Source organism: Parasteatoda tepidariorum, chromosome 2, assembly GCF_982258835.1.
Source record: "Parasteatoda tepidariorum strain Cologne lab strain chromosome 2, Ptep-v5.0, whole genome shotgun sequence".
Lineage (NCBI taxonomy): Eukaryota > Metazoa > Arthropoda > Arachnida > Araneae > Theridiidae > Parasteatoda > Parasteatoda tepidariorum.
In genome coordinates this window covers 102,395,099-102,422,414 of record NC_141756.1, presented here as the reverse complement: position 1 = coordinate 102,422,414, position 27,316 = coordinate 102,395,099, and the positions used below count along the sequence as shown (strand labels likewise).

Here is a 27,316-nt window from a genome sequence, read left to right as displayed (position 1 = left end):
GCAACATTTAACTTTAAAAACTTTTCGGTTTGGTGGCGGTATTTATTTGAAGATGGAGTATCTCTATAAGAAAAAAAATTTAAAATTTGGGAATTATAAAGAAATTAAAAAAGAAAGTATTTTATCAGTGAGGGAAGCTTCAAGGCAAAAACGTTTGAGTTGTTTACGCGACATTAATTTCAAAGACTCAAAAGAAAACTTAAATGCATCAAACAAATCGGGTAATGCATCAAACCTTTAGTAATATGTGAAATATTGATTTAAGATATATTTATATATTATTTAAGTTAATGAAATCATGAATAATTTTTAATCAATAAGAATTTTTAAGTAACAATTTAACTTATCGAACCAATATTTATATCTACTTTTGAGAAGATTTCCGTATAAAAATATGTGGAAGAATAATCGTCAAGCTTTGAAAACTTCCGGATGGATTACTAAAAAATCACAGAAGGTGACCAACTCAAAGGGTTATATTTCATAGCCACTTTTAGGCAAACTTCTGGATATTTTTAGGAAGATATTACCGTATCTTGATCTACATGACCAACTACAATCGCCAAAGAGATCTTAAATTTACAAGTATAAAAAAGAAATGTAAATACAGGATATCCGCACACCTGGAAAGTCGTGAAATGTCATGATTTTAAATATTTTTTTTAAAAAAATCATGGATTTAGATTGCTGGAAAATTTAATTTTTAAAATGGAATCCCCCCTCCCATTTCAGCTTGTTCTGAATATCTGAATTCATAACAAAATCATTACTCAGAATCATATTTTATTACAATATAAAATTATGGTGTATCGTTCAAAAAATAAAAGAATAAAAATAATTTCTAGCTGAAATATCTTTAAAACTTCTGTGATTTAAGAATTTTTATTAATTTAAAATTCTAGCTGAAGTAAACCAGTCATTGGCGAATTTTTTTTATTCCAAAATGAAAACAGAAAAATCAGGAGTATTTCTTTCCTTTCCGCTGAACAAGAAAAGTATCTTTAGAATAAAATTCTGCAGGAAAAATAAAAAAAATTATTTGCTTTTGTATTTTTTCAGCTATTTTATTGTTTCAACTCTTTCTTTACTCTGTTTTTTAAATTTAAATCTATAAATATAAAAATTAATAGTATATCAGTTTTAGTTATACCTATTATTTCAATTAATGTTATTATAATACTTTTTTAAATTTGATTTTGTCAGAGAATATAGTAACTTCGTTAAGTCATGGAAAATCATGAAAAGTCGTGAATTAGTAGATACCTAATATTTTTCCAAGGGTGGCTATGAGTTATACCTTTCAAATTGGTCCCTTTCTGTGATGTTCGCTTTTTAGCTTCTCGTAGACTTGATAATTATTATGCAGCAGATTAGAAGCTCGCGTGTCATAATAACATTGTAAAGTAACATAATCAGCAAAATCATGGGAAGAAGCCTCACAATAATTTAAAAAATTTTTTTACATTTATGGTGAAATCACAAATTATGCTAGTGAATAAGTAATTATTTAAATGCATGATTCAAAATTCATATATTGTAAAAAAAATCTGAATTTTTAAAATCACCTGGGAATGCATGGCAAAAACTGCCAAAAAAGTTATTGAAAAATGACTTGGATTTAATACAGTACAGAACCCGTTATCCGGAAATCAGAAAACCAAAAAAACCGGAACAAAATTCGATAAATTCTCCCTCCATTTTTAAAAAAAAAATTTTTTTTCCTCATAAAATTTTAGGATTTTTCTTTCTTTTTTGAAAGATGTTTACCATACCTTCATTTTAGAAATAATCATTACTGTATTAGGTACTTCATCGTTTTTTCTTCTTTTTAAGATTAATTCTAAATAATTTTCTTTTTTCAAGTTGGGTTTAACAATTAAAAAAAACTGCTTTTTGTAGCGATTCAGAAAACCGGAAAAATCAGTTTTCCGGAATAGCGATGGTCCCGATCATTCCGGATAATCGGTTCCCTACTGTAATATCATTGTAGAACAACGGGATTTTCAAAATCATTCAAAAAATCAAAGCAATAGCTGTCATTAAAAAAATATAGACTTTCGATAAAAAAAAATTTTTTTACTGATCGAATTTTATAAGACTTTTTTAAAATTTGATTTCTCAGAAACTTATGAACTGATCTCGTTAAAATTTTGTATTTTGCCATTTAAAATTACATTCCTTAAAATTATGTAAAAATTTTTAAACTTTAAAATTCAAAATTTTTTCAATTACTATTAAATAAATTAATAAATAACTAAAATTTTTTTTTTGCATGGAATTATATTTGGATAAATTAATTTTATAGTTTTATCCAAAAAAAAATTTCCATTCACTTAAAAAGTTCTCGAGATAGGGCTAAATACCCAAAAAATAAAATGAACGTTATGAGGTTCATTCTTAGGATTGCTCTTCTGATCAAACTATGGGGACTATTTCCCAGATTGGGGGCAGAAATCTGATTCCGTTAAAAAAGAAAGATATGTTTCTTTAATGTGTCTGATTTTATAACTTAAAATATGGTCTGCACTGATTAATTAGCATATTTGAGTCATCCCCTCGAAACAGTCTTAGAGTGTGAAAATCCGATCATTAGATCAAAAGATATTCAGGGTGACCTGTTATTTTTTTTTTTTAATCCCTTCTCCCGTAGTTTTTCTGGAATGAAAGAGAACTCCATTTTTTAATAAATATTTTATAGTTTTCCATTAGCTAAGCACAAGCAAATGCAACTATTTTTTTTATACAGAAATGTCCATTTCCTTTTGTTTTTAAAAAGATATTTAATCAAAATAAGTAATTGAATTTTCCTGTGCTTGCCTAACGGTAAAATGCCAAATAATTTTCCTTCATATACTTGCTAAAATATATGTTCATGGGTCTGTCCAGATACAGAGACATTTTTTGAAAGGTCCTGTTTTTGTGAAAAAACTATTCATAATTTGTGAATATAAAATAAGCTTTAAGTCGCATTCTTTCAACCAGGGTCCTGCTTTTGTGAATTTGTGCAAATAGGGCCCTGCTATTGAAAAAATTGCTAAAAACCTTTTCAAGAGGTTTTTAAATTGTAATTAGATACAAGATTCTGCTCAACAATTGCTGCTACTAAATTACAGATGCAACATACAAATGTTTGGTATTTAGCCTATACTGCTCAACATAGAATATTCATTTCAGACGAATAATGGAAACAAAATCACTCACACTTTTAATAATTTCAATTAATCTATTTTAAATAACACAACTTAGTTATGTGTCACTTTTAATGAGTTATGCATGAAGTAAACTTAAACAATTCTTGAATTTATAGTATTTTATTTAAAATATTGCCAGGATTTAATTTTTATTTACATAATATTCTATTAATTAATTTTATGAATAAATATAAATTGATCAATTATTTATTTACAAAAAAAAATTATGATTTGATATTAATAAGAATACGCATACGATGTTTGTAAAAGTAGAAATATTTTCTCAGAATACTACATTTGGAATTTAAACTTAGAAAAACATAATTTGTCGGCAGGGGAAGGTTTATTCAATTAAAAAAACACTAATGAAGATAAACAAATATGTGAAGGGTCTGATTGGAAAATAAATTATTTTGTGAAGTGTCCGTTTTTATGAAAAGATATTTTGTGAGGGGTCCGTTAACGGACCCAAATTTCTTCTAAACAGACCCCTGATGTTTAATACATTTTATTTTAGACTATTATGTACTACCATTTTGTGTTGTTAAGTTTTTATAAACTGTAGGAAATGATGCGAATTCTTTTGGTTTTCAAGTATTTTAAAATAAATTAATGTTTCAGAGGAAAAGAAAAGGGGCATTCCTTCTAGAAATGAAATGCTAAAAAAATGGAAGGAAGAAAAAGCAATGAAGCAGAAGCAGCCTGTAAAATCTGCTGTGAAAACTGGATTTGGTTTCAAGAAACAAATTGCAACTTTTCAGAATAGAACCGACGATTCTAAATCCAAAGTAAAATATATTTATATTAACCCTGTATGTTTTCCTTTAAAAAATTTAAATTTTAGTGTTATGGTACTTACAGGGTTCGTAATTGTCCTGATTTTCTGATTTTAAAAAATGTTCTTAGTTGTCCTGATTTTTATTATTTTGTCTTAATATTCCTGTTTTTATTACCCATTGGCAAAATGGGTCTTGGTTTGGATTTCATGACATGTCTGCACTTTTCAACTACAATAATCAAGAATAAACTACAATAATCAAGAATAAACTACAATAATCAAGAATAAACTACAATAATCAAGAATAAACTACAATAATCAAGAATAAACTACAATAATCAAGAATAAACTACAATAATCAAGAATAAACTGCAATAATCAAGAGTAAACTACAATAATCAAGAGTAATAGCCAACAGGGTGCATGCGTTGCTATGGCGACCACTGCTGTTTGATAATTTTTTTAGAATTCTTTTTTTCACTTTTAATTCCGTTATGCATTAAGTTGATGAGTTTATTATTGAGGTATGGGACCAGAGAGATCCCTACTTCTTGTGTAGTGAGTAAAAGAGAATTTCATCATTTGAACAATATTTTTGTTTTTATTGTTTTAATTAAGAATTAGAAATTCTAACCTGCAGTTCAAACTGGAACGTTTTCAATACTTATTCAGGTGAATATCACAAATAAAGAGGGTCAAAACTGAAGTAAGAAAACAGGAAAAAATACCAAAACAAAGAATTTAACAAAATAAATAAGTAGATTAAAATAGCTCTTGAGTGTGAGGCTCTTATATAGAGAGCTTTTTTTTGATGATACAACCTCAGGTTGTAGTCAGAGTGCACTAAACATGATGCTATCAATGATTTACTTTTGGAATTGGAAAGAAAGTTATTTTAGAATAAACAAGCTTCTCAAAAAACCTCTTCTCATCTTTTAAAGCTAACTAATTTTTATGATATAAAATTGAATGCAAACTTAAATGAAAAACAATATTCTTTATTTATTTAAAATAGCTTTGTCATTCATTGTTGGACAATTTGATTTTATGCATAATTATATCAGTTGGGATGGAGCTGGCTCGGACATATCCTTAGAATGCCCAAAGAAAAAATTTCATCTGTTGCACTTACATGGGCCCCTGATGGTAAAAGAACAAGAGGAAGACCCAGACTTACCATCCAGCGCATGTTTTTGGGCGAATTAAAAGAATGTGGAATATCTGGCTGGGAGGAAGCAAGATCTATTGCTAAAGACAGGGATATGCTGGAGGCCTTAAGTACCCAAGGCACGTAGAGGATAAGAGATATATCAGTTGGGATCATTTTTATCGATGCTGAATATTATCCATAGATTCGGGGTTTTTTTGTAACGCCAGCAGAAGTGATAATTCCGCACCAGGAAAATTACACTGATTAAAAATAAAATTGTTTGCAAAAAATCATGTATCTTCGATAACAATTTTGAGATCAATGGAGCTAATCTCTAAGAACGACCAACCTCTATTTACGACTATTTTATTATCGAACGGAGAGTGGTCACTCTCGAGTGGCTTCATTGTATTCATATCTGATTTACTATCAGTAACTTTAAATATTTTAATAACTTTAAATATAAATATTACTGCAAAAATATTTCAAAATTTTTTTTATCAATATAACTGTTTGTTTATTCACTTTGCTTATTTACATAACCTTAACTTAATTTGTTTTCCAATAGCTGAGTTATTACTATACTTCATTATGTATTTATATTTCTGTTATTAGGCACAAAACGTATCAAATATTACTCTTAAAACTGGCACCCAAAACACTAAGCTGATTTCAAAATCGTCTTCCCAGCCTACATTCATGCCACAAAAATCGACTGTGCCTGTTACTAAATCAACTGTGCCTGTTACTAAATTGAGTGTGCCTGTTACTAAATCTGTTTCAACAAATATAAAACCTCAAATAACCCAAAGATCTGTTGCATCCAAATCTGTTTTGACTTCAAAGCCATCTACTCAAAAATCAAGACTTACTGCTTTGTCTTCAACGACAAGTGCTCTACAAGGGAAAACAATACTCAAGGAAACCAAGCCAAATGTTCAAAAGGTTCCTAATCCTACGAGAATCTACTCCCAGCCTTCAAAGGGCGTACCTCCTCCGACAAATCTTAGAAGCGCTTCAAAAAATGCCTCCTCACTTCCAAAAGTGTCTCAGAAGGTAATGTAATAGTATCACAAAAATATCTTTAAATAACTATTTATATTTGAATTCAAATGTAATACAAATTAACTGATTTTGTTTTTAGCTGCCATTGTCCAAGTCAAAACTGGAGAAAGACATTAAAAGTACAAATGTATTAACCAACAATAAGCCAAGTAGTAAGTTAATTTATGTCATTCGAGTTTTTAAACCAAAACAGCATTTCAGAATTTTTACTAGCGAGACTCAAAATTAATTGTTGTTTGAGGCCACTAAAATTTCATTTAGACTGCTATAAAGCAGGGTTGGGTTTTTGACGTCAAAAAGTGGTTTTTGACATGACAGGGGTATAATACTGGTTTAAACCGTCAAAAACCCGTCGAAAATGTCAAAAACTGAAGTTTGCAAAGAAAATATATTAACTTCAAAGCTACCAACAGTTGCCATGCATTATATTGAAATTTAATTATACTATAGGTAATCAGCAAGTTTTAAAATATTTTTTTATTAAAATTAAGGTAAAATAACAGATTTAAAATCTCTGAAATTTATATTCAAATGCATGTGCAGAAAAATTTTGCACAAAAATTGTTTAAATATTTATATTTAAAAAAAATTTTTTTTTCTTTTTGATACTTAAGAAAATTAAAAGTTTATTACTATGCATTTTTGACATATAAGGAACATATAACTAATATTTATAAGGAACTTACAAGTTATGTTGTATAAATACAAACTTGATACAAAGATACAAGTGTATAAAAAATTTTTTTTAATGTTATACCGAATATCTTTATTATCTAGTATGTTAATTTGAATTTAAAAGTAGTTAAATTTATGAATAATGATAAATATAATTCATATTGTTTATTATATTTATTTATAATTATTACACTTATCATTTTAAAACAATTTTTATCTCTTAATTTTTTTTTCTCCACTTGTATTAAGAATACAAATAATGCATATCTTGAAAGCAAGAAGTAATTATTCAACAGCTGAATATTTAGATATTCAACAAAACTACATCGTATTCAGCAAAATGAAATTCACAAGTATTTGGATAAACTAAATTTTCAGCATAGTAAATGAATAGGCTGAATATACTGTAAATCGACAATAACTACTCTGTGTATTTAACAGAAAGCACTTAAATTTGTATTGTCTAATGTTAAAAAGATTATTAAGAAGATTTAAAAGAATATTAAAAAGATTTTTCTTTAAAAGAAGATGTCTAATGTACAAATCTGCTAATGTTTATCTTTAAAAATGTCTAATTTTTAGTATAATCTATACTATACACTAAATTTGGTTATAAATAAATTTCTTAATAATATCACTGCAGATCTTCAATAACACATGAAAATGAATACAGAATATTACAAAAGATGTGAGTTTTAATAACACATGAAAATGAATACATAATATTACAAAAGATGTGAGTTTTCAAAAGTACAAGATTTTGGTTACTATTCAAAATATAAGTGTTTCTTCAAAATTTTAAATTAATTTTTTCTAGAACATATTTAGAAACACTATCCTTTAAAAAATATATAAATTTTATATATTAATTAAATTTCACATATGAATATAGGTTTTGACATTTTTGACAGTGAGGTTTTTGACGCGACGGTTTAAACCATGGTTAAAACTGTCACATGTCAAAAACCTGCCAACCCTGCTATAAAGTAATGAGTGGTCCACATGACTATCAAAGATGTAAAAAAAAATAGCATGCTGTTTTGCTTTTCAGTTTCATGTATTAGTTAGTATTTTTGTCACAAAATGGATTATTATAATACAATTATGACATTATGCATCATACGTTGTGTTATAACTTCTTATTTAAGTTCAGTTAGTTTTTTTTTTTTAAATAAAAAATTCTAATAGAGATAAATGAACAGAACAGTGAAAATATGTGACTTATTCTTTGGAATATTGATTAAATTTTCTTAATTTCTGTTATCTCTGCTTACCAAGTGGATAAAAAAGTAATGCTGACATAATGAATATTAATTTATTTATTGTTACAAATATAGTGATTCATATTTTAAATAGCGCATTGCACGTAATGCTTAAGATCACAATTTAAATGCTACTTTTCTATTTTAAAAATACTGCTGTCTTACAAGCCAAATTGTTTTGAATTAAAAAAATGCTTTCATTACTTGACTAGACTTTACACACAAAGCACTGCATGCCAATAAAAGATCTGTAATCCTTTAAAGAATATTGCTTTAAAGACATTCTATTAATACATGATGCATAGCGTTTTTAAAAAGTGCTTAAAGGTGCTTATTTATTTTTTTTTTAAACCCTTAAAGATGGTTTTTTCATTTGGTGTTTTTGAAAAGTGCTTAATTTTTCCTTTTCGAAAATGAGATTTTTTTATTACATTAGTGTTGATTTTCGCTGCGTATTCTACAAAAGCGTGGTTTTCACTTTGTTCTATTCAACGTTTTCGTAAATCAGTCGACCACAATCCATTTTGACTTACCATTGGCCTGCAATGTATGATAGCACCTCAATCATGTTACAAGTTTGATGAAGTACTTGGGAGTCTGCATGTGTGTCGACTGAGCTGAGTTTGGTGAAATTCTTGCGCTCTCATGTGCAACTCTGCTGCATTTTGCAAGATATTCTCAATTTCAAGCTTCATTTTCCACCCTCTGAAATCGAACCAAAAAATCTCGAACTTTTTATCATGGCTAATATAATCAAGAAAAGAATTCTTTGTCAGACTCTAGTTATTTTATCATGATCATGTAAAGTCATTAAAATCTATTTTGCATTTTTTTAATATACTATATGTTGCTTACAAATGTTTTTTCAGTGCTTAAAAAGTACTTTAAAGGTGCTTATTTTTTGTTGAGAGATTTGGCTACGCACCCTGTAATGGAACAAAAAACTTATTTACTCTAATAATTGTTTATGCCAATTGTCCAGTATACTGGGTATTTGCACACCTGAAATGTCATGAACTAGATCAAAATTTTTCACAGAAAATCATGATTTTCATGATGGTAAAAAATCAAGAACTCCTTATAAATTTTAGGTACTGTAATCTAATCCTGTTAAATGATTTGAAAATACCCCATTGAGATTTGTATTAGCATGATATAATAATCACAAAGTGCTACCCATGCATGCAAAATAAAATCTAACATCATAATTTGTTTTTACGTAATTTAAAAATCACACATTGTGGTTTATAACATAGATAATTTATTTTGTCCAGCATGTGAATGTGAAACATTCAAAATAATAGCATTTTTGCCAAAACTAATTTTTAACAAAGCTGCTTTTGATTTAAAAGCTTTTTAAGTTAATATTTTTTCTCTGTTTAAGATTTGAAATGTATTTCTTTCAAATTTAATTCTTGTTTTATTTTGTTTTCATTTTATGTAATTAAATTATTAAAAATATTTTTATTTATAATTTATTGTCAGATTTGTTCTCTATTTGATGTAAGCAACTCTTTTTTTTTTCACTACATTTTTTTTCCAGAATTTCATATTAATATCAAACATTAAGTTAACCATTTTTTATGACATAAATATAATGTTTAAAATGAAAGCACACAAAATAAAGAGTAGATAGTTTAAACTTTTTATGTTTAATCCCTAATACATTATAATGCATATAATGTTTAATACATAATGCAATATAACTTAATAAAAATAAGTTTATAATTAATATACTTTTATTTTTTATACATAATTATATTTGTTTCATGGAAACAAAAAAAATTTTAAGCTAAATCAGTTTTAACCTAATGAATATTAAAAATATTAGTAAAACCTAATTTTAAAAATGATTTCAGTTTGAAAAATTTTGAAGATATTTTTGTTTAATTTTTTTTCGTTATTTCGATTTTTTTTATATATTTAAAGTAATTTGATTGTACATGGAATGATGCTAAAATTTTTGTTTCATTAAAAATAAATTAACATAATTTCTGAAATTGATCTTTTGAAAATAGCATACTTAAATTTGGTCAGATAAGATATTTTAGCTTTATAAATATTCTTAAAAGGTATTATTAATTAGATATTTTTAAATCCATGTTCTAATTTTTATGATTGTCACCACAACTGCTGTGTTACATGATTTTCAGTTTGCTTAATAGTTTTATTGCTTATATTCAAATTGGTTTTATATATTATAACAATAAAACAATATTTTATTTATGTAATATGAAAAAATAATAATTGCACTATATTTTGGTACCATTGACCTTATTTAAGAACTCTTAGTACCCTTGCAACATTTTTTTTTTTTAAATAAAGGTATAATTATTCATTTTGTGGATGATTTACATGCTCGTTTAACTTATAAACAATAATTTATCTTCAAAAAATAGTTTAACTGTTTATTTCTTTAAAATTTAAAAAAAAATTTAAACAATTTTTCCTTAGTGCTTACAATATTCATCTTAACAAGTTTGTGCATTTATTTGTTGATATATCAATTTGAAAATTTTTTATAGATTATTTTGTACAAAAGTAGGGAAAAAAATGTTAAAAATTAGTATTTGGTAATATAACATGCTGTAAGAATTTTAATACCTCATAAAATGCATATTCCATGCACAGTTTAAATAAGTGTATTGTTAATGGAAAAGTTTACTTCAAAGCTTTATCTTAAATAGAAAAAAATCCTTAGAGGTTTAATTAAGATGTAAACACAAAATTATCATCTATGAGAAAAAACACTTTTAAGTTTTGTTTTTGTTGAAAAAGTAATTATAACAAGCCAAAATATATTTCATACATTATACAGTTATATATTGTAAAAAGCATACAAAAGATTTTAAAAAATATAAATATATTTAAATATATAGTACAGAACCCGTTATCCGGAAATCGGAAAACCAAAAAACCGGAACGAAATTCGATAAATTTTTACGCCATTTTTTTTTTTAAAGAAAATTTCCCTCATAAGATTTTAGGATTTTTCTTTCTTTTTTGAAAGATGTTTACCTTACCATCATTTTGGAAATAATCATTAGTGTATTCCTTCATCATTTTTTCTCCTTTTTAAGATTATTTCCAAAAAAAAAAAAAAAATTTTTTTGTTGTTGGGTTTAACAATTAAAAAAAAAAGGCTTTTTGTAGCGATTCAGAAAACCGGAAAAATCAGTTATCCGGAATAGCGATGGTTCCGGATAATCGGTTCCCTACTGTACTATTTTTTAAGATTTCAGAACACTTCAATTATTTACAAGAAATTTCAATTATTTACATATTTGACGTATTCAAAATTTCTTTCTCATTATCAAAGTTATAATGCACCATATAAAAGTACCATAAAAGCATAGACATATTTTTGTCTGTTTGAAATCCCTCGGATTGGTAAGTTAAGCCTTTTTTTTTATTTTGTTGGCATTACGGCGTTTTATCGCAAGTCTTAAATTTAATCTCGCAAGTCTTTAACTAAAGTCAAACACTTTCATTCAAAGAAGAAAGATGAGAAATTGATAATCAGTTGTTACAGAATTTCAAATAAAATGAGGCTTGGCTTCTAGATTATATTTGTAATTTATTTGGTTGAGTAGAATCAGCAGAAGAGCTGTCTGCTTGTCAATTTTTTTGTTTTAGGGCAATCGAAAATCATTCATAACTTTTTTAAAAATGTAGGTAGAGAGACGATTTTTTTTTCAGTGTATTTGAAATAGTTATAAGTTTTATTATAAGCAATAAATATTTTTTTCTTAAATATGTGGGTCATATTTTCGGTACTGTGACCCCTTAAAAATACTTAGGTGATGAGATGAGAAAGTACTCAAATAAAATCAAACAGTAAAAATATATATATGAAAAGGGATTTTTTTTTCTAAGCTATAATTTCTACTTTTGTCGGGGCTGTTTATGCCTCAAAAAAATTTAAAAATTGATGTGAAGCTATTTATCTAGCTTATTTTTGCAAGTAATCTGAAAACTTGGCGACAAAGACTTAAATAGTTACAATTTATGTACTTCACTGTTTACTAGAATGTAAAATTACTCTTAATAATCATGGACTTTACTCCATGGAAATATATTACAATTTTTATATGTGTCTTCTGGTTTAATAAATAAATTTCTGTATGTAAATCAACTTTTAATTTTTTTAAAAATGAACTGTTGACTTTTTAAATGTTTATTTTTTAGAACTTGCTTTTCCCAAGAACATCAATCATCCAAACAACAAGCTCTTAAACAAAAGAAATCAAATTACTAAGAATAATCGACCTACTGACGCTGAAATGAAAGAATCAAAGGTGAAAAAAGTGGAAGATGAGGAAATATTTTCGTGCGACATAAGTAGGATAGAACCGAGCCTGAGTAGAAAATCATTTGCTCCTGATAACTTCATGTTTTGTCCCCGTTCTGAGTGGAGTTTTGCTTTCCAAGTTGACATCTCATCTCCGGCTTCTTTTTTAAAACTCAAAACAAATGGAGTTCAAAGAACGTATGTTGATTTAAATTTTTTGTTTAAATGTGTTTGTTACAATTGTTTTCATTTGTAGGCATATTATATTTCATAAACTTCGTTGAACAGCCGACCCAAACGTTTGGGTTTACGACTACTAATGTTCAACTCCGTAGCCATGTCATTTTGAACACAATCCAGAAGAGAAGTTAACTTCTGGAACAAGTATTGGGAGAAATTTGTGTTCCTGATGATTTTTTTGATGGAACTAACCCGCATTTGCTTTGTATGAAGAGGAAGACCACGAGAACCTCCCATGGTTAGCCTAACGACAAAGGGTCTCTAACCCATGATCCGCCTACCACTGAGGATACTTCACGCCAGTACTGTGGTCGATGCAAGCCGCTTGCAGGATTCATAGCGGCGCGACAGGAAGGCGAACGCTCTATACCCTGATCCAAAGCGGCTCAGGCATATTATTAAGTTATACAAAGCTCCCACAAGGTTTAGATCAGTGGTTCTCCCATAAGCAGAATATTTTCAAATGTTCTGCAACAGGACTTATTAATTTATACAAATGTTCTGCATGCATTTCATTGCGAAAAAAAGTCAACTTTACGTTAAAATACTATATTTTCACTTATTAAAATACAGGATTATACACAGATACACTGCATTATTTTTTAAACCAAGGCAAACATTCTTGATTTGTTACTTTTTCAATCACTTTTGAAGTACAACTTTTGTTAATGACGACGATGATGATGATAAATTATAAATAAAATACCTATGATATGAAGATCCGAACATTAAAATAAGGGCTGCCTTAAAAATCTTTCGAAGGGACAAGTGCCCAAATGGTGCACCATTTGCAAACACAAACATTCGCTGGCTGTTGTTCCAACAACTTCTTCATCTCTATCGAAAGCATTTGGTCTTTCAGAAACAATTCTGTCAATCGTGGATCCCCACGATTCTCAAATTGCTTTTGAAATGGGAATGGAAAATATAAAAGTCATAAACTTTATGGAATTGGAAATCTCGGAATTTAATTCTTTAACGGCTTGATTTAGAAGCTTTCTTGATAAAATAGGTGATCGATTTCTCCTGCTGTCTGCTAAACACTGATACACCCATTTTATAAAAATGTTATAGCCAAAAGCTTATTCTTTAATTTCCTCCTCAGAATGGCAAAGATACGGGAGAGGGAGAATACTGATAAATGTGCTGAAATTTGTGCAGGGTGTCAAATGTTCCTCTTTTAAAGCAACATCACTCCAGGAAAACAGCAAGTGGTCAAAGCTAAAGAGAATTCTATTCAAGATACAAATTGTTCTGCAGGATTTCGTTTGTTCTGCGACGTACGTCACAGTTTTAGGCACTTTCTGCTTCTGGGGTGGTTCTCAACCGTTTGTTGCTCCCGCCTGGAAGTTGACTGACATTTATCTCCCCCTTTTTTTTAGATCACCTCATCAAATTCTATCAGATGACTGGTTAATAGGAATCTGCATCCGGCTTGCACCGACCACAGTGCTGACGTAATATATCCTCAGTGGTAGACCGATCACGAGTAATGTCTCCTTGTTGTCAGGATAACCGTGGGAGGTTCTCGTGGTCTTCCTCTCCGTACAACGCAAATGCGGGTTAGTTCCATCAAAAAAGTCCTTCACAAAGGCAAAATTTCTCCCAATACTTGATCCAGGATTTTCCTTGTCTTCTGAATTGTGTCATAAATTACAAGGTTATGGAGTTGAACATTAGTAGTCGTAAACCCGAAAATTGAGTTGACTGTTCAATAAAGGTTATAAAATAAAACGCTTGTAATAAGTGCATTGTATATAAAGATTTCATTGATTTATAGATTCTATGAAATGCGGAGAGTTCTTATATGCTAGAAAAAACTCTTTAGAGGAGAGATTGAAGAATTTTTTCTTCTACTAAGCATAACTATCTTAAAGTTAGAATTTAAATTGAAGCAGCTGTGTAAATTAACAATTTTAGTTTTAAACAAATAGAGTTTTTTTTTTTTATTATTTATTTTTTTTTAATTGTAAAAAGAAAACGTGTTTTCCTTCTGACTAAAGTTTCTTTCAAGAAATCCGTCCATTTATCGAACTTTTGACTTATATCATAGATTTTTTTTTTACTTCAGAATTTGCGTATGTTTATCATATTTAGTATCATAATACCTAATTAGAAGAGTTTCATAATTGTGATAATCATTGTTAGGACCATCAAAAATGACCTTAAAAAGAAAAAGTAAATGTTTTTTTGAAACATTTTTTGTGTTAGCTTTACTGTATATATTTAAAAAAAATTCTAAATCGTAATTTGTATTTATAAATTTAGTAAAAAATGGTAATATTATAATTTAAATGTATAATTTATAAATGAAATGTAAATAAATTCCTGGTGAATATGATTTGTAATTTATTAATTTTAAGTAACAATTTTCAAGAACATCTAAAATTGCATTTTATTATCAAATATTTTTTGATATACTTCAAATTAAGTGATTGCCTTTTGTCCAAAACCAAAATTTTGTCTCTGGAAAAACTATGTTCAACATCAACACTAGTTATGTGAAACTGTTTAAAAAGAAATGCATTGTAAAGATTTAATGTAGCATTTAAATTAATTTGTGAAAAACATTTAATCCACAAACAAAATATTCTTAAAATAAATATATCATTCAAAATTCCTAAAAAAATAACTAAAAAAGGTAAAAATATGACAAATGAAAAAAAAAGACTTAAAAATAATGATTAATGAAAATGCAAAAATAATGTATTTATCTTCAAAATCTTTATCCTTGTGGGGAGAGTAAATATGGACCTTTCATCTATGAAAAAGTACCCCACCATAAATTTGAGTTAACATGTTTTATATACTATTGAATTGAAATTATATTTTTGTAGTGGTAGATACACTACATGGTTATGGTAGTATAAATATTGTTCTATGTTCTAGTTCTTCTTTTTAAAAAATTAAAATAGATCAAAATCTAAAGATTTTTGTCATTTATCTTTATTTTAGATCAAGTCCATTGAAATTAGATGTGAAATCTCCCGCTGATGAGTTACTCACAACCAAAAACGAAGACCACTCTCTTGACTCCAATCTTCATGACGGAACAAGTTTCAATGAAGAAGCAAAAATCTCCCCTGGTGACAATGAATGTCAGAGAAGCTTAACTGATAACTTTAATATGAAAGTTGATATTCCAGAAAAAAGAATAGAAAGTGACATTTCTGTCTCTGATTTAACTGCAGGTTTAAGACCAAAAATGCCATTAAAAACTACCACCGATTCTACCAAAGGAGATTTGCTAGAAGAAGTAACTGATGCTAATGGTGTGCTAAATGATAAGCCTACTCTTCTGGTGGCCCTTGATAATGGCGTGGGAGAGTTACAGCAAGAACTAATAGGAGAAAAGTGTGAGCTAAATGTTGAGCCGGCCATGCTTGCTACATTTGATTACAGCACATCTGAAATTACTTCTGAGGACTTTTCTAAAACTTGTGCTACTAGCTTAAAAGAAACCCTTAAACAAGATGAATCCTTGGAAACAGTTAATTGTGTTACTTCTGAAGTGTTAGATGATAATAAAATGATTAATTTAGAACCAGTTGATGTACTTTCTTCATATAAACCTATTAGTAATTGTGTGTCGCAAACACTTGTACAAATTGAAAGTCCTTCACAAAAATCTGCAGAAAGTTGTCCTGGTTCGTATGATTCCGGTTCGAGTAAAATGTCCAAACAAGATAAATTTTACGAGAAAAGTGCCGCTTCTGAAATAGATGTCAAGCTGGTCGGTATTGACTCGATCGGTGTAAAATTTTCATGTAAATCTATTGATAATAATGCATCAGAACATAATGGAGGTCCTGATTTGTATGTTTCCAGCTCAAGTGAAACTCCACAACAAGAAAAATTCTGCAGAACATTGAAAGGTGCCACTTCTAAAATAGTAGAAGGTATAAAATTGGTAAATTTTGACTCGCCTGATGCAAAATGCACTTCTAAATCTATCGTTAATAGTGCATCAGAAAGTAATGAAGAAGAATCTGTTATGCCAATTAGTAATAATACAGGTCTTCCTTACTTATGCGTTGCCAGCCCATCCCAAGATAAACCTTTGGATAAAATAGATTGCATTATTCCGAGCATGTCCGAAGACATCAATGAGGTTAAAACTTCTGATGCCATATCTTCGCATAGTACATCAGAAAATGGTTTAAATGAACTGATTAAAATTGAAAACCACGAAAAGCAATGTCCTATCACTCTGAGTGAGTCACTCAAAAGCTTTAGTCTTGCAACATCTCTAGCTGAGAGGGTATCAAAAAAAAATTCTATGGGTAAAGTCTTCCTTTATTGTTTTATGTAATAACGAACTTTATTAAAATATCTAGTTATTTGTTTAAGTAATTGCATGCCTGCCAAGTCTCCTGTTTTCTAATGAAGACTCCTGTATTTTATGACTGTCTCCTGTTTACCCTTATGTTCTCAAATTTCTCTGTATTTGTTGAAGAAATTTTTTTTTTAGAAATTAGGCGACAAAATTCCCGCTAATGGCAGAAATATTTCTCTTATTCCTCAACAGATAATGCAATTGCTAGTACTGCAGTATGTTGAGTGTTAATAGTTAAAGTAATTGTAAATAACTTTATAAAGCCAACTTTACCAAGCATGCTTGGGAACTAAACACTGGGGGTTCCACGTTCGGCTGACCACCTAACCGGATCATCTGCTCTTGCACCCCTGAGCCCAAGGTCAAGAAAACTGAGATGGGCACAGTAGGCCTTGGCCCTCTATGGACTGTCGCGCCGCTGAGTTTAGTTCTTAAAGAAAACCTTCTTTAGATTAAGATTTAATGTACTTATTTTTTACTTCGCTCAATGTAAGTGCTTATCTTATTTCCAATTTTGAATTTCTCTTTTTGGCTGACATGATTATGCATGATCCTGTAAGAAGTGAGTTTTTTCTTGAATTAGTTACTCTAAAGGTGTGATATTCTGCATTAGTAGGTAATTCAATTATAAATGTTAGTTCAAAAAGTTATGTTAAATATGAAACATGTATGGTATATAAATTGATTTCGATTTTTAGCACGTAAAGTTTTCAGGGTTTTTCACTTTGTGCTGCAATCACCCCCCCTGTTACAGGTTATTATCTTGCAGGTCATCGGAAGTCAAAAATGGCTCTCAGGTATGCCCTTGAAAGTATAAATGAGAGCATTGAAAGTAAAGACACCCCTTGTGTTACTCCAATGTCTGTAAAGAAGCTTATAGTTGAAGAGTCTTTCACACCAAGAAGATCTCCTAGACTTGCAGAAAAGCTGAATAGGAGTGGATCTTTCGAAAGTATCTTGAATGTTGAAAAGCCAGAAGTGATGAATACTTTTGATTTGGGTATGTATAAACAGTGCTTATGGTCAATCATTACTTTTAACTTTGTACTAAGAACTTTCTAAGTGAATGGATAAAATTTTGCATACAATTGTAATATTCATTAAAATACACTTATTTATTTAAATTTTATTTAGTTGAAATAAAAGGAAATTAATGTCACCTAAACAGAATAGTAAAAACAATATTTTATTTGCAATGTGTGCAAAATAAATTACAGCTCTTTCAAGATGATGCTTTTAAAATCTTTTATTCTTGTAAATTTTTCAAAATACAAACTGTCAGTATACTTGACTATTACAGTTATGAAGTTTTAAGTTTAGCTAAATTTCAAGTTCATTTTTAAACTTTTTTTTTTTGTAATAATGATACAATTCGATTCCATTTTCAATAAATGTCAATCATGCACTTGCTTCGTTTAAACAATTTTAGATGAATTAATGTTGGTTTAAATGTTTTGCCAAGATTTAATTTTAGTAATATTTAAATTATAATTATAAAATTCAACTAGCTCTCTGAAGTTGTTGATGTATCTTTAAAATAATCCAATTTAAATAAAAAGAAGCTCATTATCAATCATATTAATTAGTTTTTTTAAATTATTATTGTTATTATTATTTTAAATAAAATTTTGTAAAATAACATTTGGATACATTTATAGCAATTAATTTGAAGCTCTGCTTTTTTAAATATTCTTAAATTTTCTGTTTTTACTCAGAATTCTCTATTCTTAGATTAAATAATGTGTTATAATAGCTAAAATAATTTTAATATCTATTACTTTTCAAGATTGCGAATTCAAAAATGTAAGCTATATAATAACAAAAAACTTATATTCAATTAGCATCAATGTCAAGTCTATTTAATGCCAATTATAAATGTAAAATATTGCAGCCAATATAAATTTGAGGTTTTCAGCGTAAAATGGTTTGAAATTCCATCTGTCAAAAATATTTTAGATATTGCGCAATGGTTAGCTTAAAAAAAAGTTTTTTGTAAAATCATGTTTCCCTCTTTTTACCACCTATGCAGGGGTCTGTCTAGGTTTTTCTGAGAGGTACCTATTTTGAGAAAATGTAGGCATAATTTGTGAAAATTATATTAAAAAATGAACACAAAAATATGGATTTATCGCTTCTTACAGGATACAAAAATAAAATTTAAGAAAAAGTATTTTGTGAAGGTACCTCTAAACAGTAGTAAATTTGGCCTAGACAAACCCCTGCTATGAGACTCTAGATTACCCTGATTGTTAACAATTTAATCGCAACAATTGTTAAATCACTTCACAGATGACATAAAGACAAACGTTCCAGACAGTTTTGCTGAAGAGGTTATGAGAACACCGAGTGTCAAGGAAAAGTCAAAAAAGGATAATGATTTCACTCCTCGGAGGTCACAAAGACTTACAGAAATGTTAGGAAGAAGCAGCTCTTTTGAAAATCTGTTTGATGTAAGGCGACCCTCAATTATGGGATCACCCTGTAAAGGTAAAGTTAAAAATTTTGTCGCATATATTTCTTATTTGCTCTCTTGTATGCATACAATTATTTTTTTTTTCTTCAATTCTAGCTGACCTTCCTTTACAAGATGCAACTGGGATAACATATGACTTTGATAATTTGGTTTTGGAAGATTCTCCAAAAATTGTTAAAGTAAGTTACTCTTGTTAATAGATCTTGTTTTATTATGCATATGTTACAGGTAAAGTAAAAATGAAAGGTAAACCTAGATTTAATCGCTGAAAGTTTTGGTTATTGAGGCTTTGCGGCCAACAATTTCAATTTGCTTGAACAATTTCTAATGCTTCCATCTTTAATTGAGTATCTGGGTGAAACTGGATCTAAATAATCTTTGTTGGTTAAAGCCCAAATTTATGAAATGTGTATTTATAAATTAGTATTTTATTAGGTTATAACATCGATAAATGTAAATGATAACGTTTATTAATAAAATACAAATTAAATTAATCAGTGGTATTTTTAATTTCTGTTTATTGTGTAATAAATTTGAATGCCATATAGAGTTGCGTAAAATATTTGCTGCATTGCGGAGACACTTTTTGGTTCCATGTTTTATTTCATCATTTTTAAAACCCTTGACAACCAGAGATTAATTGATTCTTAGGAATATTTTGGAATTACTTCTATTTTCGATACCCACCTTTGCAATCCAAACTGTTGAGCTGGTTTTGACTGGATAAAAATGAGGGCATCGTAGATTCTTCAGGCTTTAATCCGTTAGTCTTGATTAAACCCAATTGTGGCTGGTTAAAAGCAGAATCCATCAAAAACTTCGCCTTGTTAACATCTACTTAGTAAAGCCTTGTTAATGGGGTAGCACCCCTCTTTAAAGTAAAATCAACAGTAAAATGTGTTAAAATAATAATTAATTCCTTTTAATTACACCTAATAAGCATTATTTCTAAAAATAAATAATTTTATTAATTTCTTCAGTTTTAAAAGAAATAAAATTGTATTTATATTTTAACTTTTTTTATTTTATACTTGCATGAATCTCCCATTTCAATTTATAAGAAAAATATATATTCTTCCTTAACAATTGAAACTGTTACTGTCCAATAGTGTTGCAGATAAAACTTATAAGAAATCTGGAAACAAGTGATAGATTTTCTGTTTCCTTGATATAAAATTTTACCCATTATTACCTAGCATCCAGCTTGAGAAATAGTTCTAAAAATTGCAGCAATTATTTTTTCTTCATAATATTAATCACATAATAATGTTTGAAAGACTTAGGGCCACAATGGCTTAGGCCACTTACCCACATTTTAAAATTATTCTTCCATTTAAAAACACTATGATTTTCATTTTGGCTATAATATATTTCTAATAAAGGTATTGGGCTGTTAAATGTAATTGAAATTTATAAAAAACCTTTTTGTTGACGATAAATAGTAAATTAAAAAACATCACAGATGATAAATAAAGAATAGTAAATAGTTTAACTTAAAAATGTCACCGCTGAAAAAAGTGTGGCTTTTCAGCATCACAATATTGCCTAAAAACCTTCATTTCATAGATATCAAAAATATCCAAAGTAAGGGTTTTTGGAGAAGAAAAAACATCTGTAGTGGAAACTAACAAAAGTATTTCCACTTGATATAGTTAGGTGTATATACTGCCGTTATTATATTTTTTAATAAGTATCACCAAATGCAAATCTTAGCAATTTTTATGATTAATTTTTTCTCTTAAAAAACTGTTTTACGATAGTTTGTTTCAGGCTTATATTATTGGTACCCAATTCTAATTTATTATGCGGTGCACCTACCGAAAATTACTGTAATCGAATAAATAAAAAACTTATTAATTAAGAAAAATTCATTTTGATGTAAGTTTATCTATTTTCGTTCCAGTGGAAAACACATCGCCAAAACACAATTTTATTCGCCAATTTTACAATTTTGTCGCATTATTATGCTTTTTCTGAGTAAAAAAAGGGTTAAAAATAGGTATAAAATAATGAGGCAATTTTTACAGATTATTAAAGGTTTTTTAATTGGGGGGGATAATTAAAAAAGTAAATCTTCAAAATTAAAATATTTTTTATGTAAACCCCATCTCCTAAATTATGAATATTAATAGACATAAATATGATTGTTCATTTTTCAGTCTGCTAAGGGACGTGCTGCTCAAATATCTAAGAAAGTGAGCCTTCTCTACACGCCACCAACACGAAAGTCTACTCTTAGGCAGTCAATAAGAGGAGATTTAATGTCCTTTAGTCCATCCTAATATGTATCTGCTGCATTACAGATATATAACTTCTGGTAATGCATTGTATATTATTTTAAAATAAGTTTATGTATATATTTGAATTTCACATACATGTGTTTTCTTATGTATATATTAAATTTCAAAAACATGTGTTTTCTTTTTCAACATTTATTTACATCTAAACATACTATCGTTCAAAAAGGAGGTAAAAGATGTGTAAAGGCATTGAATGTTTAATGCATAATATATTTTATATAGATAAATATATTTTATAGAAACATAGCTGCCAACATGGATAGGAAGAAAATCCAGTGGATTTATTTTACGAAACAATGTAAATTTCATGATAATTGTTGCATAATGTATTAAATATTTTACTATAAGGGGAATTTCAGGGATTTTTATTGCTATCATATTAGAAAAATTGCAATATTTTCCAGTTATGATTGACACTAAATAAACTTGAAATGATGTTTACTTATAATTTTGAATTGTAATAGGCATTTACTTCATCAAAGATAGCTAAAAGAGTTTTTAATTAATTTAAAAAGGGAGCTCCAAATAAAAATAAACTGAACATTTTTAGAACAAAAAAAGTTTTAAAATGATTTTTTTAGTGAACTAGCACACTTTTAGGAAATTTTCTAAAATGGAAAAAAACCAGGAGAGTTTTTATTTAACCAGAAGACCAGGAGAAACAAACAAAATCCGGTAGACTGGATTTTGCCTGTTTCTCATGGTCTACCGGTTTAATAAAAATTTTCCTGGATTTTGTATAATTTATAAAATTCTCTAAAACTGAGTAGGTTACCTAAAAAAAAATGTACTGAAATAGAATAAGTATGGATAATGCATAATGAAGAATATCTCATTTATAGAAATCAACTTAAAACGTTTTTTGTTGTTCTAAAATGTACAGTTTATTTTTATTCAGAACTCGCTTTTTAAATTAATTAAAAACTCTTTTAGCTATCTTTGATGAAGTAAATGCCTATTACAATTCAAAATTATAAGTAAACATAACATTTCAATCATAACTGGAAAATATTGAAATTTTTCTAATATGATGGCTTTAAAAAATCCTTAAAATCTTTTCATTATCTTTGAATTAAATTCATATTAATATTCAAAATTATGAGTAAACATGATAAATAACATTCCAAATTCACTTGATGTCAATTATATTTGGAAAATATTGCAGGCCTTTTACAAATATAAGTTTAATTAAGTTTTTGTATTTTGATGACTAAAAAAATACCTAAAATTCCCCGCATGGTCAAATATTTAGTATATTATGCAATTATTATTATGAAATTTATATTATTCCATGAAATTTACTGGATTTTTTTCCTATCCATATTTGCAGCTGTGTATATATGTTTAACTGGCTTGAATTTGTAAATATGAGTTTCCCTCTCTTACTTTCACTCTTATATATATTGTCATGGAGCATAGCACTTTTAAAAAGTGATTAAAGGTGCTTTTTTCTTGAGGTGTTTTTAAAAAGTGCTTAATTTTTTTTCTTTTTGAAAAGAAGATTTCTTCCCTAACCGTGTTGATTTTTGATGCATACAATGCAAACTTTCTTCTATTCAACAACAATCCATTTCGGCGTACCGTCGGCCCGCAACGTATGATAGCACCCCAATCATATTTGATGAAATACTTGGGAGTCTGCATGTGCGTCTACTGAGCTGGGTTCGGTGAGATTTTTGCACTCTCATGTGCAACTCTGCTGCATTTTGCAAGATATCCTCAATTTCAGACTTCATTTCCACCCTCTGAAATTGAACTGAAAAATCTCGATCTTTTTATCTTGGCTGATAACATCAAGAAAAGAATTCTTTGTTAGAAACTAGTTATTTTATCATGATCGTGTAAAGTTTGAAAGCTATTTTTCATTTTGTTAATCTATATAGTGCTTAAAAATATTTTTTGTGTGCTTAAAAAGTACTTTAAAGGTGCTTATTTTTTGTTGAAAGATTTGGCTACGCACCTTGATTGTCCTTTAAAAGGTAAATCCTACTTTAAAAGGATGTTAAAACAATAATCGTCTTGGCAATGTAAAAAAATCATTTTGTGTTCCTATTGTATTAACTATTTCTTGTTTTAAAAAAAAAAAAAATTTCGTCCTTTTTTGAATGTTTAAAAATGTTTTCGTTCTGTTAGGAATGTTTTTTGAATGAGTAGAGTAAAAAAATTAAGCAATAATCAAACTTAGTTAAACTGAACCACTGTATTTGCATTCATTAAACTATTTTATATATATATATATATATATATATATATATATATATACAGACGTGCCAACTCTCCCGCATTTTGCGGGAGTCTCCCGAATTTTGAGTTATTCTCCCGCCCTCCGGAATTGATTTGAAAAACTCCCGAATTTTACTGCGATCGACGGCCAAACTCAAAATTACCTAATTTTTCCGCGAAAGAAAGTTTTTCTTTCAGCTTGAATTCCATCCCCTCTTATCAAACTACCATCTGCCTGAAGCGTAGCTGAACATGCTTTATTTTCCCCCCTCTTCAACGTTACCTCTTAACACTCCTATTTCACCCGCCCCCTTACACTGGGGGCGGGTGAAATCTTCCTCTTCTTTCGTGTGGAGTTGAATGCAATGACGTCACATGTCGTTATCGAGTGACGTCCGTTCAGGAGTGGGGAAACTCGTACTCTCGATAGTTGGAATTGATATTGTATCTTGCTGTTTTTATAGTTTTTAATGCGTATTTTTCCACGGTTGGCAACAAGCTCGTAAACTAGCAACGTGATATCAATTATTCGTTTAGTCTTCGTATATTTAAAAAAAATTTTTCAAGGATGTCTTAAGTCGAAACGGAAGTATGGATCAATTTCAACAAATCATGTACCAATGACTTTAGCAAGACTTAATTGCGGAGAGCTAAGTCTGCAACTCTTTTTTTCATGCATACAGTAGAGAACCATTTATCTGGTATCCAGATAATCCGGAAAAAAAATTTGCTCGGTTCTCCCGCCATTTTGAACTAAAACGATATGAAAAAAAAAGCGGAAACTGGACTAATCCTTGAAGTTGAGTAGAGGAAAATGTGAGGAAGGGAAGAATTTTTTCCCCCCGTTTACCCAGAGAAACGTCATTTCTTCCGCGACCTTGAAGATTTTAGATCTTTATTCTCTTTTAGGTCGTTAAACTCAAAGGAGTGGCATGATGATTTCGTTTGCTGTTTGATTTACGAGGGGGTGGAGAAAATGCATTGCACATGCATATCAGTGAACAGAAGATGAAAGAGAAAAATATATTTATCTATTTGACATCGATTAATGAAAATAAAATGTTTTTCTTTTGAATAAATTCTGATTCTTTGGAAGTGCGGTATCATTCGCAAGTGTTTCTTGATGTGGAATCACACCTGCTTTAATTAAAAATCGCGTTTTTATAAAAATAAAAAAAAAAGGAGAATTGTTTATTAATTTAAGCATACAATTATTTTATGAAGCAGATTGCAGTTTCGTTTTTCTGATTCCACTTTCTTTTTTTACTTTTTTTTTTTTTCATGATAAATTTTGCACTCAATAAAATTATTTGTATTACCAAATTTTTTCATTAGTTTTTTATTTTTTTTTAAAGTCCGTTGATCTTGCCTTGGTCTAGGTTTTAATATTTATGCTAGTGCCGTTTTTTAACTATCGTTTCGGTTCGATAATTTTCAAGTGTTTTTATTTAGATTAATAGGTTTTCCTTTTATTTTCGCCCCCCCCCCATGAAATATATTGCGTTATTTAATCATTGATTTTGTTTATTAGTTGATTTAGGAATCGTAATTATTTTTTAAACTTGTTTTTCTTGTCTAAACTAGCAAATTTTTTTATTCTTTTAAATTTTATTTTTCTACAATTTTTTTCCTTCTTAGATTTAGGAGTGCTTTTCTTTTTTCTCTTACTTTAAAAGGTGTTTACATTTTTTCCTTGTAATTTGGGTTTGATAAAACATCGATTAACGACACTTTTTTGTCGATCCAGGAAACGGGGAAATTAAGACATCCGGGATAGCGATGGTCCCGAGCATCCTGGATAATTGGTTCTTTATTGTACAGACATTAGTATTTTTATACATTAGTATTGAATTGGTTTTTTAAAATAAAATAGTTATTCAATTTGTTTATTTTTTAAAAGTTTTTGTGCATTTTTATTACAGTGTCAAGGGTTTTTGAATAATGTTTTATTAAGGAAATGGTATTTATTTAAAGAGTATCTACCTAATATAGTTTTGTGTTGCTAAATCTGTGTTTAATTATTTTATTTCTATTTAATATTTTGTTAACAATTATTGCTCTATTAGTGTGTAAAATTTCTTGCATTCTTATATTTAATAAATTTTTTACTTAAAATTCCTTAGAAGTGCTAAATGTTGCATACCATGCACCATTTTTTACCCCTCCTGAAATCTCCTGAATTCTTGTTAGGGAAACTCCTGAATGTTAATTTTGCTAGGTTGGCACGTCTGTATATATATATATATATATATATATATATATAAATTAACCTTTTTTAAAAACAAAATAGAAATTAGGTTCAAATTTCTTCTGTTCTTATTTACAAGTTTTTGATATTTACTATTACATCAAATGGTTTTTCAATGCATCCATAGTTATGACATTGAAAATTTTCTAGCTTTGTTCAAAATGTTGTATCCATTTTCCTTATACTCTAACGTAATGGTCACCCTATAAGGAAAAAATAGAGTTTTTAACAAAAAATAATTTTTAAAATGTATTTTAATGTTTTTACAGTTGTGAAATTTCAATAAAATTTATTTTTAATACGATTTCTGAAGATAAACTTGTTTGCTAAAATTTTCACTTTCTAGATTGTTAACTATATTCACGAATTGTAATAAAAATTTTACTAAAAACATTTTGCATTATTTACTTTGTTTCCCAACAATCCAGACCAAGTAAAGCTGGTATAAGACTATTGAGTTTACAATATATTTTTTATATTGGTGCTGTGACATAGTGTCACTGATTTTGTGTTTTTTAATTTTTACCCATTTCCCATGCCTTCATATACTCTAACCTGCTTGGAATCTCAAACAACTGCTGGTTGGCTCCTTTCATCTTCCATGAGCACATCTGTTTCATGCACAGAAAGCGCTTTTACATCTCATGTGACCATATCAGCGCACCTGGAAAGTCATGAATTTAAGTATTGAACAAAATTTGTCATAGATTTAGGTCGCAGAAAAATCTAATTTTTAAAATGGAATTTACTCCCTACTTTCATGGTGTTCCGAATATCTGAATTTATTTCAAAATCCCCACTCAGAGTCATATTTGACTAAAATATAAAATGTTTGTATCGTGTTCCTTAAAAATGATGCTGTTCTTTCAAAAAATGAAAGAAAAAAATATTTGTATCAATTTAAAATTCTAGCTGAAGCAAGCCAGTCACTGGCGATTTTTTTTTATTCCGAAATGAGAACAGAAAAATCAGGAGTATTTCTTTCCTTTCCGATGAACAAGAAAAGAATCTTTAGAATGTAATTCTGCAGAAAAAAAATTATTTGCTTTTGTATTTTTTTTTAGCTATTTCATTCATTGCTTCA

The 27,316-nt window shown here is 28.6% G+C and overlaps 1 protein-coding gene across 1 annotated transcript; it reads left to right on the top strand.

The window, feature by feature from the left end:
* LOC107455875 (uncharacterized) lies at window positions 1-21,877 on the top strand. Its single transcript, XM_043051495.3, has 10 exons — window positions 1-221; window positions 3,813-3,979; window positions 5,735-6,175; window positions 6,264-6,336; window positions 12,310-12,610; window positions 15,608-16,935; window positions 17,758-17,988; window positions 19,278-19,475; window positions 19,558-19,640; window positions 21,621-21,877. The coding sequence occupies exons 1-10, from the start codon at window positions 53-55 to the stop codon at window positions 21,741-21,743; spliced, it is 3,114 nt and encodes a 1,037-aa protein (XP_042907429.2). The 5' UTR covers window positions 1-52; the 3' UTR covers window positions 21,744-21,877.
* Window positions 21,878-27,316: the final 5,439 nt, after the last annotated feature.

Bases quoted from the DNA above. Each gene is read 5' to 3' on its own strand.
- LOC107455875 (XM_043051495.3), top strand. From the start codon at position 53: ATGGAGTATCTCTATAAGAAAAAAAATTTAAAATTTGGGAATTATAAA. The intron at 3,980-5,734 runs GTAAAATATATT...TTCTGTTATTAG, and splicing joins CCGACGATTCTAAATCCAAA to GCACAAAACGTATCAAATAT. The intron at 19,641-21,620 runs GTAAGTTACTCT...TTCATTTTTCAG, and splicing joins ATTCTCCAAAAATTGTTAAA to TCTGCTAAGGGACGTGCTGC.